Source organism: Amblyomma mixtum, chromosome 3, assembly GCF_055824585.1.
Source record: "Amblyomma mixtum isolate Tamu chromosome 3, ASM5582458v1, whole genome shotgun sequence".
NCBI classification, from domain to species: Eukaryota; Metazoa; Arthropoda; class Arachnida; order Ixodida; family Ixodidae; genus Amblyomma; species Amblyomma mixtum.
In genome coordinates, this window is record NC_143014.1 from 240,891,838 (window position 1) to 240,908,581 (window position 16,744).

At 51.0% G+C, this 16,744-nt stretch overlaps 1 protein-coding gene across 1 annotated transcript in view; it reads right to left on the reverse strand.

The window, feature by feature from the left end:
- Window positions 1-462: 462 nt before the first annotated feature.
- LOC149354159 (translocon-associated protein subunit alpha-like) overlaps window positions 463-16,744 on the reverse strand; it is a 32,970-nt gene continuing 16,688 nt past the window's right edge. Inside the window, exons 5-9 of the mRNA XM_089575941.1 lie at window positions 16,609-16,740; window positions 13,791-13,870; window positions 11,208-11,352; window positions 2,655-2,748; window positions 463-825 (exon numbers count right to left, since the gene is read on the reverse strand). Of these exons, the coding sequence (XP_089432067.1) occupies window positions 746-825; window positions 2,655-2,748; window positions 11,208-11,352; window positions 13,791-13,870; window positions 16,609-16,740 (531 nt within the window). The 3' untranslated portion in view covers window positions 463-745. The remainder of the gene's footprint in view (window positions 826-2,654; window positions 2,749-11,207; window positions 11,353-13,790; window positions 13,871-16,608; window positions 16,741-16,744) is intronic.

Here is a 16,744-nt window from a genome sequence, read left to right on the forward strand (position 1 = left end):
CCTCGATGTTCTGCACCGTACCGCAAGAGCCGGCAGTGCAAGAGACGAAACTGTGGCACGGTTTTATGCTTTCCAGGCTGGGCTTATCAGGGAAATCAAAGCCAAGAAGGTGCAAACAAATATTACCACCTTTTTAGACAGAGAATAATTGAGCCAAATAAACTGTGTTTCATTCTCATGTTCTACTTGGCTTGCTTTTGATCACCCAAATCAGGATGATAGGAATATTCTCCAGGGCCCTGCTAAATTCGTATCATCAAGATTCTACTTAAGTACTGTAATGATGCATTTGTATGAAGGGCACTTAATACACTTAATGTAACTAAAATTAGTGGATGTTATGAAAAATTACCTGGATGACAAATGAAGGCCCACAAAATTCTAGTGATATGGAATAAGTAGCCCTATCCTACACATGCAGTGGAGGTGTACCTTGATGCCAAAAAGGACAAGTACAGGTGATTACACAAGAAAACAAAAGTAAAAAAAAGTTCTTTATTAAAGTGGCCTATCACAGCCCACTGCAGCTCCTGTCTCCAACCAGGCTGCTGTCCAGCCAATGTCAGGACCAAAATTTAATACAACAAAATTATGAAGAACCACTCCCACAGCGATGACTGGACGTAATTTCAGCACTCAAAGAGGATGCCTGTGGCAGTAGATGCAACGATATGACAGGCGACTGTGATGCGATGTGGTGCTCAGCATGAGTGCCACGGGCAACAGTCATAACTTCGATGGCTCGCTACTCCTCTCCTGATCCAGTGACCCTCTTGAGTCGTCGTGACCTTGGTGACTGACGTGGTGACCTCTTTGGTGACCGGTCTGCATGCATGCAAGCAATGTAACAAGTTACACGTTTTACTTCATTACTCAAAACCCAAGCTGTACTGTATCTTAGTAGATACGAAACACTGAGAGCCAAGATTTTAAAAAGAAAAAATAAAGGGGGCGGGGGGGACGAGGATGGTGAAAAGAGAGAGAAAGCACATGCAACGAATTATGAGTTGCCCTCAATACACCATCATCTGATAACACCCAAGCACTCTGTACGGTGTGGCAGCAGTACAGTCCCAAAGGAACCCCAACGGCTTTAACACCAAGAGTGTCTACCATATATAAGTGTTTAAATACTCAGATTTTTCAACATCTTCACAACTCATTGCATCAAAAATTTATGCAAAAGCCGCTTTGTGACAGTAACTGTGTGACAGTCGAGGATACTGCCTCAATGTGGTAGCTAAATACGGCTTGAACAACAGCTAGAGGGAGCCAATTTTTGTGCGCCGAATTATTAGTTCCACTTTGCTCTGTGGTTAAGGGGGGACGAGGGTCTTAACTAACTTTTTTATTTATGGATATATTCTCATGAAATTTTGCACACAGATGTATTTTTCTCTTCTGATTCCAAATACGTAATCATATTTGAGCTGGTGGTCTTAAATCTTACAAAGTCTAGAATGTAATTAGGTAATTTCTTATGTAGCTTTTATGAATGTTCTCACTGCATTTTGTTCCATTTATTTACATGAATTGATAACCAGAGAGTTCCCATACCTGGTGACATTCTTTGTTTACTTTTAAAGGGATGTCATCGTGATATACTATGTCGAGAGTAAAAGGTCGCAGTATTTTTTTTTTTATTGGTTTATTTTTGGTTTACAATGCATACGTAAACCAAGGACGAGCAGGCAAAAGGCGTTAAACAACACCTGACTAAGGCCTGCCCTCCTATACAAAAACAAACAACAAATTAAAACAAACATTCAAAGCATTTGACAGCAACCGACTCATTTGACGCTGCAACTCATAAATAGCAATTTACAATTAGCTTAACATGTGGCCTAAACAAAAAAAGGAAGAATGTCATCGGGTATGGAAATTCGCTGGCTATCAATTGACGAATTAAGATCAACAAAATGCAGTGAGAAAGTTCATTAAAGCTGCACAAGAAATTACCTAATTACACTCTAGAATTTAAGATAACTTTTGATCAAAGACCACCAGCTCAATTATGACTATATTTTTGGAATCAGAAGAGAAAACCGCATCTATGTGCAAAATTTCATGAGATTCAAGCCATAAACAAGAAGGTCAGTTTTAAGACCCTCGTCCCCCCTTAAGAGAACTGCATCCAATGCCTCAGAGGACAAAATTTCTTTCTTTGCATGCACATCATTTGTTGATGCTAGAGAGTGGCGATTGTGGGCTTAGCATGGAGGAACGGTATTCTCACAAAGAAGGTGGCTATAACTTCAATACATTCTGCCAAAATTCAGCTGCAAGTTGTAGGGTTGACATCTCGGTGGAACTGGCACAGCACTCAAATCAATGCTGTATTTCTTGTCGCTTACATGTTGGGTAAACTACAGCAGTTCCAATAACTGTAGCACAAAAACAACAAAACTAAGGCCACTGTCGAAGAAGTAGCTACAGCCACCTGATGCGACGCTATATGCACACAACATTCAGCTTAGCGAGACAGCATTCGCAACACAGAGAGTTGAACTGCGGGCACGCTGCATGTTGCCTTTACAATAACGGAACAAGAGAGAAACTTGGTGTGAAAGTAGTGCCACCATGCAAAACCTCATATTACTGCAGTGGGTGAACCATTTTAGGGCTACACAACTGCACAAAAAACCTCCACTCACTCAGGTCACGAGTTTCCTTGGGGAGCCAATCACAGTCCAAATCACTGGAATTTGTAGTACCCATTTCCACCTTTTGCTTACTGGCTGGCTTCTTCTGTAAATAAAATCAAACAGCAGAGAAAAGAGTGCATATTCTAGCTTAGTGCTACCAACAGGGTTCGCAGCTGCATGCAAGCTAATTTGCAAAAGCCAGAAAGTTGAAATAACAGAAATGCCAAAGGCTTTGCACAATTGTCAGCAACTTATTTCAGGCATGGCTAGTATAAGCGGAGTTAGCTAAAATGTCTTCAACAGCACATATTGGCAATATTGCTCCGCTGCTTTGGACACACAGTGTGTGCAGACTGGAGACCAAGAGGCCCTGCCACCTCGCCAACCTTAGTCTCCTGGCACAGTGTCTTCAGCTCGCCGACTGTCATTACATTATTACAGCAGTCACCGTATAAACGCATGTCAGGGCCTGTTGGCAGAATGGGGGTTAAGAGTCGCTGCTAGCAGCTGCCGCTGCTTGATGGAACCACGGTCAAGTCGACACCCGTTCCCACCACCGCAGACAGGAGTGCTGTCGAGTCAATGAGTTGAGTGATGGAAGGAAGATTACGAGTGGGTTTAGTTACATTTTTACAAGCCAAGTGAACAGAAGTGAGACGACTCTGCCGCATTTGTTGTCGAGTTTTATACTGTTCTCGTTCCCTAAATTCCCTAGGTTGAGGACGCCCACACCGGGGTGGGAAGGGCCTAGAGCTTTAACTTGTGCACACCAACACACCACCGCACTTATGGTCTGTGGGTTTCTACGTGGACACAGGCCACCACCCACCGCGGGTTCAAGCTTCGCGCGAGCCAAGGGCCCCGATCAGCCGTCACCGCACACACACTGGGACACCGATGCAGCGCACTCAACCTCCGCTGGGAGGAGAGCGACTCGCCGCAAAGAAATAAGCCTCCAAGTTCACAAAGGAGACGTTTATTCACATCATCCTCCAGCTGATACACACACACTCAATAGTCACCCCATCCCGGGGGCGCGCGAGGAGCAAGGCTCCGCTGCGCGCACAAAGCGACTCGAGTAATGCGCACCGCTAGCACGCCGCTGCAGGAGAATGTCCCCGCGGCAGTGCTGTGATCTCTCTCTCGTGTCGACCGTTGGGCCGGTTGCGAGAGAGAGTGGGCATTCAACGCAAGGTACGCCTGTCAGAGGTCGCTGGACCCCGCTGGACAGGCTCGAGCCGCTGCAGGTCAGAGGACACGTGTGGGCGAGCTCGAGTAAGCACTGGTCCGAACGGCAAAGGCCGGCACGGACAAACAGTAACATACGCACCTTACGCTGTCTCGGAGGGATCTCTCTCTCTGGGCCCCGCTCGGACGGTCGCGCCGTGCGCGGCCGCCCGTAGCGGGTCCCGATTTCCCGCCAAAAGGCGCCAATGGCAAAGGCCGTTGGGGAGCCGGGGCGGAGCTGTGGCCAAATGACAGTGATTAGTCACCTAGCCGCCTCTCCACCGCCTGAGGCGGGAGCAAGGGAAAGAGGAGAAACAACGCAGGAAGCCGGCACAGCCGCGCAAAGGCAACGGCGGAAAGCCAGGATTCCCACATCCCCCTCTCCTTAAATGCCCTCCTACCCATCGGCAAAGCACGCGGCCAAAAATAAAGAAATCAATACACAAAAAAATAGCCTAAACTTCAGTTCCGAAATAAAGAAATGAATACACACACACACAAAAAAAAACTAGCTACACTTCAGTTCCAGCCAGAACAACGTAAGAAAACAAAGGAGAAACAAGGCAAACAAACAAACACTTGCGTACGCTTCAGTAAATCAAAACAGCTTGCAGATTATATACACGGTACAAAAGAAGATGTGAATAGAACTGTACAGCTATGTTACAGGTGGATGCCAGCCTCAAAGTTCGATGGCGCGGCCCAGTGGGCCGGTCAGCGACTCACCGCTCGCAGACTTCGTTGAACGGGTTGGGAGGGCCGACGACTGATGGCGGTCTTCTTACCGTTGATGACGACGGGGCCGCGGCAGAGCATTAACCCCGCGCCCTTGGGCACGACATCACGTTCGGGCACAACAGAGTTAGTGCACCCCTTTCACGCTGGCTGAAACGGGCGAGGACGTTCGGCGGCGTCCTGATGTGTAACCTTGGCCACAGCGAGGGGTCCTTCTCATCCTCGCGCTCACGCAGAAGCACACAACGGCACAACTCACAGGCGTCGCCTTGGCTCATGGTTACGCGCGCACACAGTCACAGCCACAACCACGCATACACCGGCAAGTGCGCGGACGCTGGTCGGCGACAACGATCCCCTCATCAGAAGCGTCCAGAGGCACCGCGGCGAGGGTCAAAGGGTGCACTTTCCGCCCCCCCCCCATCGCCCCAAACGCCCCGCCAACTTCCCCTCCATACGGGCCGCACAAAACTCGCACCGCGACACACGGCTCCTTAACGAGCCCACCACCCACAGTCGGGCCGGAAATGAGAAAAGGCTCGCTGTACAAACGACACCTAATCCAATCTATTCCTTCTAGAAGATAAGAGCAAGCACGAGCGGGCTGAAGTTTGCCTATGTACATCTCGGTACGTTAGAACAAAAATAGACGAACCAGCAGGAAACGAAAAAGGCTAAAACTGACTAAAACAAAACAAATAAATAAATAGATAAAAAACACACAAGGCTGGAACTGAGCATGCTGCAAAAACAAAAAAAAAATAACACACCGTGCTTCGCCTGGGTAGGGCCTGACGAGAAAGCTCGCCAGCTAGCTGAGGCTGCGTGCCTGCGGTTGCGGAAAAGTCCGCCGTCCGGCATCAATCACACCGGTGACCGTCGCCTCAGATTGTACCGGTGCTCCGTACGCTTGCGTTCCGCAGCACCAGTTGTGCCTTTGCGCTTGCCTTTGATACCAATGGGTACCGGCGCAAGCTCGTCAGACCGTGACGTGTAGGCCTTCAGGTCTATGAACCCCTGCTTGCTCCTGGGGAAAGGCCCCATCAAATCGCAGGTGGCCATCTGCCACGGACGCACACTGTCAATCGGTTTCATCATTCCAGGCGGCTTGCCGCCCCGTGACTTCACCGCTTGACAGACATGGCAGGAACGGCAATAGCGGAAAATGTCACGCTTCATGCCGGGCCACGTCACCGAATGACTCAGTTTTGCAAAAACTTTGGAGCCACTCAGATGACCGGCCAGTGGCTCGTCATTAGAGAATCGCAAAAGTGCGCCTCTTAGACTTTTGGGGATAACCACCTAGAACGGATCGATGGATTCGTCATCGGTGGCTATGTACTTCAGCACGAGCCCGTCATTGTCCAGCAAATATGAATCCCCGGGGTTCGCCGCGACACACGCTGGCTTCTGCCCCCCTGCGCCCGCTACAATACAAGTAGCGTCACGGCGCTCCGTCTCCCTGAGACCGTCGCTCACCTCGCGACAAAACGGGTCATTTTGCTGGGCTTTCAGTAGCTCTTTAGGGCTGAAAACGATTCCAGTCATCCCAGAGGGGAGCCTGGTCTCGTCCCCACTCAGGTTTGCAGCCAAAATTTCCGTTCGCGTCGGCACCTCCGAGGCGCTCACGAAGAGCTTTGCCTCTCGTCCGCTTTGCGAAGCGCTGCTTGCCTGGTTAGCGGAATGGGTTAACCCGTTTGCGGGCTCCCCCTCCTTGCCGCCCGGCGGCTCGTCCGCTGTTTCGCCCCCTCCGCCTACAGGCGTCAAGGCGCCGCTGGCGAGTGGGGCACGGGATAGCGCGTCAGCTACCACGTTTGTGCTCCCCTTTCGATACTGCACCGAAAAGTCGTAATGCTGTATCAGGAGAGCCCAGCGCGCCAGCCGACCCGCAGGCTCGCGGAGCCGCATCAGCCAACTGAGCGCACTGTGGTCTGTCTGCACCACGAATTGCGTTCCATCAAGGTAGACGTCAAATTTGCGCAGTGCAAACACGATGGCGAGGCACTCCTTCTCGGTCACGGAATAATTCCTCTCCGAGGGCAGCAACGAGCGGCTGGCAAAGGCCAGCGGTTGCAGCACGCCATCGAATTCCTGTAGGAGAACTGCTCCTAAACCCAGATCGCTCGCGTCAGTCTGGACTACGAACTGTCTGGTCAGGTCGGGTAGCCTGAGCTGCGCTGTCTCGGCAATGGCACTAGACAGGAGGCGAAAGGATCGCTCTTGCTCGGGCCCCCATCGCCACGCTGCAGTCTTTCCCAAGAGCTTGGTCAAGGGTGCCTGCACGCGGGCACAGGACGGGATGAACGACCGATAAAAATTGGCCATTCCCAGAAAGCGGCGGAGGCCGCGCACGTCCTTGGGCGCGGGAAATTCGAGTATGGCTCGAAGTTTCTCCGCATCAGGCTCAATGGAGCCCTCGCCCAGCGTGAACCCTAGTAACTGAACCCGGGTCCGCGCTATTTGGGCTTTCGCAGGATTCAAAGTCATCCCAGCAGCCCGTACCCTCTCGAGCACGTCGGCAATGTGGCCTAAGTGCTCATCGAAGGTTCGTGAATAAATCACGATATCGTCCAGGTAGCACATGGCGTGGGACCATTTCGCTTCCCCCAAGACGCGGTCCATGAGCCTCTGAAAAGTCGCAGGACCATTGCAGAGACCAAAGGGCATACGAGTGAACTCAAACAGCCCTCTGTGGCACGTGAACGCGGTCTTGGACCGGTCAGTGTCAGCCATCTGGACCTGTAGGTAACCTTTGGAGGCATCTAGCGTGGAAAAGTACCGCGCGCTGCCCAGGTTTCCTACGATTGAGCTGATCGTCGGGAGCGGATAGGCATCCTTGCGAGTCAGCGCATTGAGACGGCGATAATCCACACACAAACGGTGGCTGCCATCTTTCTTAGGCACCAACACCACCGGAGACGCCCAGGCGCTGGACGAGCGGCGGATAATGTCCGCCGACAGCATCTCATCCAGCAACCCATCAATCACCTGCCTTTTCGCAAGGCTGACGGGTCTAGGGTTGCACTTCAAAGGAAGCGCGTCTCCAGTGTGGATCTTGTGGCTCACTAAAGTGGTACAGCCAGGTTGATCCGTGAAGAGCTCATCGTACTGACGCAATAGCGCTGTCAAACGAGCCTTCTGTGTGTCATCCAATGTTACCGCACAGGCGGTCAGCGGATGTGGTGCCTGGTCGTGCCACGCCGCTTGGTCCCAAAGGGGAGGCTGAACGACGGAACGCTCGACACAAGGGCGTGGCCCTGTCCGCTGAGCGTGGCACTCTTCGAACACCTTCACTGCGCAGGCAGATACTGACGCCGGTGGGCTAATGAACGGCTTAAGCTGGGAAAATGGTCCGTCGCGATAGCCGCCATTCACAATGTCCACCACGATCCCGGTTTTCAGGAGAAAGTCCCGTCCGAGAATCATGGGCACACTGAGCCCTGGGAGATGGATGAAACGCATGCGTCTCGTCCGCTCTCCCCACCTGACAGTCAGCCTTGCGGCGCCAGCCGAATGGGCTACGCCTTTCGCAAGGTTGAATGCCGTACGGCAGTCCCGCAAGCGCACAGAGTGCTTTTGCAAGTGGGACAACACCTCTTCACCGAACAAGGAAGCGCTGGCTCCCGTATCCAGTAACGCCGAAAATTCGCGGCCAGCAATGGTGACCGGAATAAACGGCGCGTGCGCATTAGCAAGGCAGCTTGCTCTGTACGCAGAGGGAATTAGCAGAGATTGGGCCGGTGGTCCCTTTACGACCGACCCCCGCCGCCGTTTCCCTGCCTCGCAGGAGGCCTGGCTACGGTGCATTCTCTTGCTAAGTGGCCCCTCTCTTGGCAGCGGAAACAGCGCACACCGCCGCGAGCTTGGTCGCGGGACAATGGCGCTTCTCCCTGCCTGGGTCCGCCCGCTGCACGACCAAAGGGTCGGCCGAGTCGGGTTTCCCCCTCCGCTGTGCGTTGGAGCGCTTGGCGCCCATCAGCACGCGGCTCGGAAAACGGTGCAGCGCAGGTTGCCCGTCTCCCGTACGAGTAGGGATCGAGAGCTCTGTCGCTCAACTCCCATGCCTCGTTTTGCCCGCTAACAGCTGCAAAGGCAGGTTGTGCGGGTGGTCGCCGGTTGGGTAAGGGCAAGGCCCCTCTCCATGCACAGCGTGGCTCAAGGGCCTCGCTTGCCGGCGGTGGCGGACGATAGGCGCGCGCGGCGAGAATGTCGCCTTGAATGCGCTTTGCCTCGGCGGCCAGCTCCTCCAAATCTCGGAATCGGCCGCCGCGCAGGTAAGCCGAAAAGGTCGGATGTGCCTGCCTGATTGTCCTTTCGACACGCTCCTCGTTCGAGGCTCTGGGCTCGGCGATTGAGAAAAGGTCTTCCATCGCACGAACATACTCTTGCAGCGACTCATCCGGAGCCTGAGTACGGAGCTCCAGCTCTCGCCGCATCCTACGCTCGTAGTCAGCGGGCAGGAATTCGCGCAGGAATGCTGCACGGAACTCCTCGAGAGTCGCTGCCCGGTGGCCGGAAAGCCGATGCCACCGAGCTGCCGTGTCAGTCAGCGCTGCGGGGATGATGTGTGCAAGCACCACCTGCTCAGTAAGACCCATAGTTCTCTGATAATGGGTGAGGGACTCAAGGAAATCCCGGGCACTGAGTAGGTCATCATACCCGCGGTATGTTGGCATGGGCAACTTGACCGCGGGGTGAGACAACTTCGGCGTGGCCAAAAGCGTCCCAACAGCCCCTGACAGCGACTGGATCATCTGGGCAGCACTGGCTAGCAGCGCCTGCGCTCCGGCCTCAGTGGAGGCTTGGGCGGGCTGCACGAACGAGGGAGGCAAGGCTCCTAGTTCGATGAGCGGCGCGGTTTCCGCAGGGAACCGGGCCAGCGCCTCGCCATTCCCAGAGCAGAATTGACTGCTCGCGGGGCACGGCTGCTGCTGTTCGAAACTGCCGGTTGCGGCAGCGTGACACGAACTGCTTTCGCACTGGGCGGAAAGCGTGCACAGCTGAGGCATGTGACCAGTGGATGCACCGCAGGGTGCTTCCGATACAGCTCCGATGGGAGCCGCGTGGTCGACATTTTGGGTTGTGTCGCCGTAAACCCCAATGGGGGCCGCGGCCAACCACGGTGTCTGGCTATTCGAAGGAACAGCAGCCAGCGGATCAAACGACGCTACAACTCCGTAGGGAGCCGACATGTAGCTGCCGAGTGCCCCGCTGGGGGTAGACATGGTGCGCAAGCGTGATCGGCAAGGCGACCTGCTCGGCTAATATGTCATCAAAGGCGTAAGCGCCAATGACTTAGCACGTTGGGCGCCAGTTGTGGGTTTCTACGTGGACACAGGCCACCACCCACCGCGGGTTCGAGCTTCGCACGAGCCAAGGGCCCCGATCAGCCGTCACCGCACACACACTGGGACACCGATGCAGCGCACTCAACCTCCGCTGGGAGGAGAGCGACTCGCCGCAAAGAAATAAGCCTCCAAGTTCACAAAGGAGACGTTTATTCACATCATCCTCCAGCTGATACACACACACTCAATAGTCACCCCGTCCCGGGGGCGCGCGAGGAGCAAGGCTCCGCTGCGCGCACGAAGCGACTCGAGTAATGCGCACCGCTAGCACGCCGCTGCAGGAGAATGTCCCCGCGGCAGTGCTGTGATCTCTCTCTCGTGTCGACCGTTGGGCCGGTTGCGAGAGAGAGTGGGCATTCAACGCAAGGTACGCCTGTCAGAGGTCGCTGGACCCCGCTGGACAGGCTCGAGCCGCTGCAGGTCAGAGGACACGTGCGGGCGAGCTCAAGTAAGCACTGGTCCGAACGGCAAAGGCCGGCACGGACAAACAGTAACGTACGCACCTTACGCTGTCTCGGAGGGATCTCTCTCTCTGGGCCCCGCTCGGACGGTCGCGCCGTGCGCGGCCGCCCGTAGCGGGTCCCGATTTCCCGCCAAAAGGCGCCAATGGCAAAGGCCGTTGGGGAGCCGGGGCGGAGCTGTGGCCAAATGACAGTGATTAGTCACCTAGCCGTCTCTCCACCGCCTGAGGCGGGAGCAAGGGAAAGAGGAGAAACAACGCAGGAAGCCGGCACAGCCGCACAAAGGCAACGGCGGAAAGCCAGGATTCCCACAGGTCACGCCCCCATCGTGTGTTGAGTCTGAGGGAAAGAAGGTTGCCAACGAGGTAGCGTCGACTGCGGCAGGTGATGGTTTCTGGCCAGCCGAAGGTTGCCGCGGGTCACCGACATCTGTTCTTCATCAAATGACGCCCGCTGCTCAAGTCCGGAACGCGAGGTCACGAAAAGGCCGGAAAGTGGTCCCTCGTCCCTGGAGATGATCGCGAGGGTTGGGGATGATGCCCGCCAGCTCGTTGCAGTGCTTGGCATGCCGAACAGCCATAAGAAACGAGGCCCTTTGTTCCCCGGCATGGTCACGGCAATTGGAGAAGATACCATCCGTCTCCCCACAGCACCGGCGGCGGTGCTCGACACGTGCAGACACTTCGGAAAGGCGGTCTGGTTTTGCTTAAACTTTAGCCCCTTCGTTTTGGTCCTGCACTCCGACCGGGCAAACTCGGTAATTGGAATCAGCTGTCACCTGGGCCCTCTACGTGCGGTCCATGACGGCAGGCCTGGGGACCACCACCCTCGAGTTGCTCGGAGCCACCAGGAAAGACATGTGTGCCGGCTGCTTCGAAGCGAGACTCGATGACGCCCATCTCAACAGGCCGCACTTTTTTTTCCGGATTCGAGGGCCTATTTGCCAACCATTGGGCCGCCAACAGTTGCTCGCAGGCAGAGCTGATCGCAGGCCACGGCACAAGCATTTAGAAGGCTATCGTCACATGGGTGATCGAAAGTCCGGGTGCGGCTGTTACATGGATTTCAATACAAAATATTTGCTTCGGGAAAACAGGGTGCGGCCCGTACACGGCTGCGGCCCTTACACTCGTTTATACGGTACTTCGTGCAAGAGGTTTTTCCACAGCATGAGAGTGAGAACACTTGACGTTTGCAACCGTGACAAACAGCCATCAAGCACGAAATTATGCACAAGCGCCTCGAAAAGTGTCTTTTTGCTCCAGTGACGGTTCAGCAGAATTTGTCGCAGCTGTCATCATGCAGATGTGAGGCCCTCTGGCTCCTCCTGGATGCCTGCTGCAGTCACCTTTTGTTTCTTTAAATGCAGACCTTTGTTGTCATGATTGTGCGGATCTCGGAGGCTATAGGCTATACTTCCATTCACTTGGAAATGGTGATCAAAGACACTTTTTCAGTGCAGATGACACAAGTTTGAATCGAGTGGCAGGAAAATCTTTATAAACACAATTTTTGCAGCAATAAAAGTCATTTGCTATTACATATTATCAATACGACTAGAAAGAGGCACAGAATTTTTATTGTGACCAAAATTAGCGTGGAGTGGTCCTCGGTGCCTTTTCAAGTCGATCACTTAGCTTTTAACTAGCAGCCACTTTTGTGCCTGCATCAAAAAAGATCATGCAAATGAATTCTGTGCAGTATGAACATTTGCTGGCACAGGTGAGTGTGTCGTTTCACAGCAAACAGTTCTTCATAATATCTCGCTCATAAGCCCAGACGAAGACAAGTCCTCTTGCTTGAAATATTTGCTTGAGAACTGAGGCTTCACTTTCACCAATGTTCATTTTGTACTCATAGCATTAAGGCATTTGTCCCATTCAGCAGCAGAATATGCTCATTATTGTTGCACATGTTCCTTGAACACTCATGCCATATCAATAACAGCTTAACTGGATGTCGCAAATAGCTTTGTAGAGTAAATATTTCTAACGTATAAATGCTCAGAAGAGGGACAAAGGCATCCCTACCTATAGCCATATTATACCACATTTACTCGCATAATGAATACACATTTTTTTCCGAAAAAAAAAAAATAACTAAAAAAAACAAACAAAAATTTGGGACGTGTGTTCATTACGCAAAGTGAAATATTCAGAATAAGAGGCGGTAAAAACTGGACGAAAAAGTAGGCTGATATAAATAACTACTGCATCCGGCACAGCTCTTTTTGAAAATGAAACAAACGCACCTTTCAGCATAGTTTTCATGCCGGAGAGCACAGTTTCCAACACACTTAGGAGCCCATCACGCTGCCTAAAGAGAGCAACTCTAGTTCACTTTAACACGGCTTTCAGCACTCAGCGCAAAGCAAAACTACTACAAGTCCAAACAATCCTCAGTATGGCACACTGAACAGAGGAATTCTTTACGACCAGGTGTGGATTGTTCCGGTTGTTAGACACCCGGCAAATCACTCTTAAAGACCGGTTGTTCTGCAGGGTGAGACATAGTAGTCTTTACAATCAATGGGGTGCATTCATTATGCGAATAAATAGCTACTACTTTGACACTTTTTAAATCGAACGTTGGTTCAATTTCAGGGGACGTTTAGAATTAAGCCAAGCCATCCTGAACACACTACTGCTGAACCAACCTAGAACAATAACTACGGTTACGCTTCCTTTCTTCTCAGGCTTCACGAAATAATTTTGGTCGGTAGTTTAGTATTGCTGACCACAGTATATTGTGCAAAAGCAGATTTTTTTTTTGAAGTGGACACCACCGCCACATACCTAAAGGCGCGATTAAGGTACCCACTGACCCAGGGAGCCAGTCATGCACCTTTACTTTCCTCAATATCATCGGAGTCTGCAACGCTGCCAATGCCAAGTCTCTGCCTCCTTTGACACATTTTGCTCCACTGCTGCGTTTCTGCCAAAGCATGCAGCGCACACCTCACTCACTACCGCCACACAGCTCCAAACACGAATGACATTTCCACTGAGCCAGGGAGAACCAATTATGCATCTTTCCTTTCCTTTCGTGACTGTCTCAAATTCGTGTCTACCAGCAGGTTTCGTAGGGTCGGAGGCTTATAGTGTTTTTTGCACACAGATGGAAGTTAATGAAGGGGACCACATGCAATGCCTAGCGCGAAAGTGCGGCAGTAAAACACGAGGCTTGATCGGTTGTGGCCACAGCACAGTGCTCTCATGCAGTGGCCAGCGAAGCTGATCTGCTTGTTCCGAAGTGGGTTCAAAACCCAGTTGCGGCAATATTTTTCCGTAAGGTATCTAAGAGGCTTCAGACAAATACTGCCTGTACAGGATTGCTAGTGAAGTAGTGAATTCGCACTAAAATTAATCACTTACGTCTCTCCATCAAGTTCTTCATCGATTTCCACTACTTCGATTGTTTCATTGAAGACAGCATCTTGGAAGGCATTACCATCCTTGAAAGGATGTAAAAATAAAGCACATATTAGGCAACATGCAACAAATTGTGCAGAAGAAAAACACTCAGGACCCTTAGGCAACTATACAGTCCCGGAATAACGAGCCTTCTGTTAAAAAATTCTCGCTACTGCTTTCTTATAGCAATGTTCTGCTCCACGTATGCAGGGGAGCATCCTGACCTATTCCCATAATGCACTCAAACATGGTCCTCATAAAGCGGCAGCACTTGCCCATCATGAATCCAAAGTAGCAATAGGCACGCAGATGCTTCAAGCAAGGTTGTTTTAATCACTTCACCGTGCATACTTTGAATATGAACTATTCCACACTAGCTCGCGATTCGTGCATTAAGCAGTATATATCAGTGGTTTTTTACTACTACATGCCTGTCAGGTTAAAAAAAACCTCCGCCTGTGAAAAAATGATGCGGCATTTGGTGCAAATTATCATCTCAATCCCATTTCATAACGGCCCAACAAGGTAAAGAAAAAAATGAAATGAGGCTATACTCCAAGCCTTTTTTTTTTTCTTTTTTTATGCTCTTGCTTCTCAGTTCAGAACCAGTCCTCTGGCATAAATGCACTGTACTAGCAAGACCTGCGCCATTATTAATGCGGTTTCAAGTTAACTGTGTTAGAGGTGGCACACGACTTGCACACAAAAAGTACTGTATTAGCAGAACTATAAGTCTACCTTTTTTTTTTTCCATTTTGAAATTACGAATTTGGGGGGACGACCAAGAATCAAAACCAAAGCATAGCACCATTAATAAAGGTGAGACAAGCGAGATAGCAGGGATGCTATAGTGTGGTTCGTCATTCGGCTATTTTGCACGCTTGTTTGGAAGGTTTTTTCCTTTTTACTTTTACTGCACACTTGCCGCTCATGGGAGTGCTGATAGTTGATGGAAAGGCCGGAGTTCCAATCCCGGCGGCACCGCCACTCAGAACAGCAGCGCTTCTGGGGAGTGTTGTTAGCTGATGGAACTGCAGACACTGCTTACGCATAGTTTCTCTTTGGCTCTGTCAGCCACACTTGGCTTCACTGCTGGCCACGTTTTACCAGTGTTTACTGTCGCGCTTTGTCAATCATCATGAATGTTCAGACTCTGGTAAGCATTCGGAGCTTGTTCATGGCTACATTCAAGAGGTTTGGTTTATGGGGGTTTAACGTCCCAAAGCGACTCAGGCTATGCAGCCTGACTCTCTGCCACTCCCTGCCAAAGTTTGCCTCCCCTCTGTTTCAGCCAGGATATCACCAAATCACACTGGTGCCCTGATCCGCTCTGATCTCTTCCTGCCCCTTATGGTTACAGCTACCATTTAAAAATGTGACACCCTTTAGCACGCCATAATTCAAGGATTTTTCAAGGACCAACAGAAATACTAGGACTTTTAAGAGCCCTTGAAAACACCTTTTTTTACACTCAAAGGTTTTCAAGGACACATATGGAACCTGAAGTAAGCAACTATGCAGACAATAGCCGCCGCAGTGGCTCAGTGGTTATGGCGCTCTGCGGCTGACCCAAAAGACGCGGGTTCGATCCTGGCCGCGGCGGTTGAATTTCTACGGAGGCGAAATTCTAGAGGCCCGTGCACTGTGCGATATCAGTGCACGTTAAAGAACCCCAGGTGGTCTAAATTTCCGGAGCCCTTCACTACCGCATCTCTCATAGCCTGAGTCGCTTCGGGACGTTAAACCCCATAAACCAAACCAATCCAAACTTCATTAATAATAATGCTGCCCATTAAATCTACCCTTGCTGCAAGCATGCTCAAATACAGTAGAACCTCGCTGAAAAGTTCCTGGGTCATACACTCAAAATTGCAGGCAATAAAAATTTCCCACAGAGTTACACTGATTTTGTTCAGGTTAATACCCAAGCTCCCGTATAACATTGTTTTCTGGCAACTATTTTCAAAATTTCAACAAATACTGGTCTTACAATATGTTTAGTGATCAACAGCAGGTGCACAAACACAGGAGCGGGCTGAACTTGGGAACACGCGACACTAATGCATTCATCTGCCGCTGCGACTTCCCTGCAGTGCCTAGGTGCAAAGGGCAAAGCATAAAAAGATGAAGAGTAAAAAAAAAAAACAACGCAGTGCCTTAACATACAGGGGCCCGTCTCAGTGGGAATCAGACATGAAGAGAAGAAACACAGAGGATTCTTTGCAGTGCGTAAGGGCAAGAGGGCAAAGCATCACAAGACTACAAGATACGCTTACACACAAGCAGCCCCAGTCTGGGGAACGCAGCATGAAGGGACACTGCAACATCCAGTCACCACAGCAGCTTCCCTGCAGTGCATTAATGCAAGGAACTGATGCGTATGAAAGCAACGAGGAAGATATCCCGGTTACTTACACCACCGCTGTCAACGGACCGGATGCGTTGCAAAGTTTCTTCCGTCCTAAGGACAACGTAAATATGGGCTGAACTGCGTTAACACTAGAAAAGTGTCTTTTCAGACCTTGTGCCAAGAAATGGTAATCGACATTCTTATGAAGTGAAATTGTAAATAAATGCCCTTGTACCTCTCAACAGTTATATTTTTCAAAATCTTAGGCACTTCCAATTATACGTTATCCCAGAAAACAAGTTTTTCCTGCATTAAAGAACAATAAGTATCAATGAGGTGCTTCTATACATATCTTCTGTGTTTCACCTTTGACTAATCAGGCATTACCTTCACAAGCGAAAAGATAATGCAGCAAGATGCGATACTTACAGCTCCTCTGTACCGAAGATCCACAGCCAAACCAAAGGGCCCAGCACTGAAGCTCTCACTGGTGAAGAAGCTGTAAGACAGCGTGGCCTGCTGCTTGGGCTTTACCACCCTGTTGCAACCAATGGTAGTGAACTAG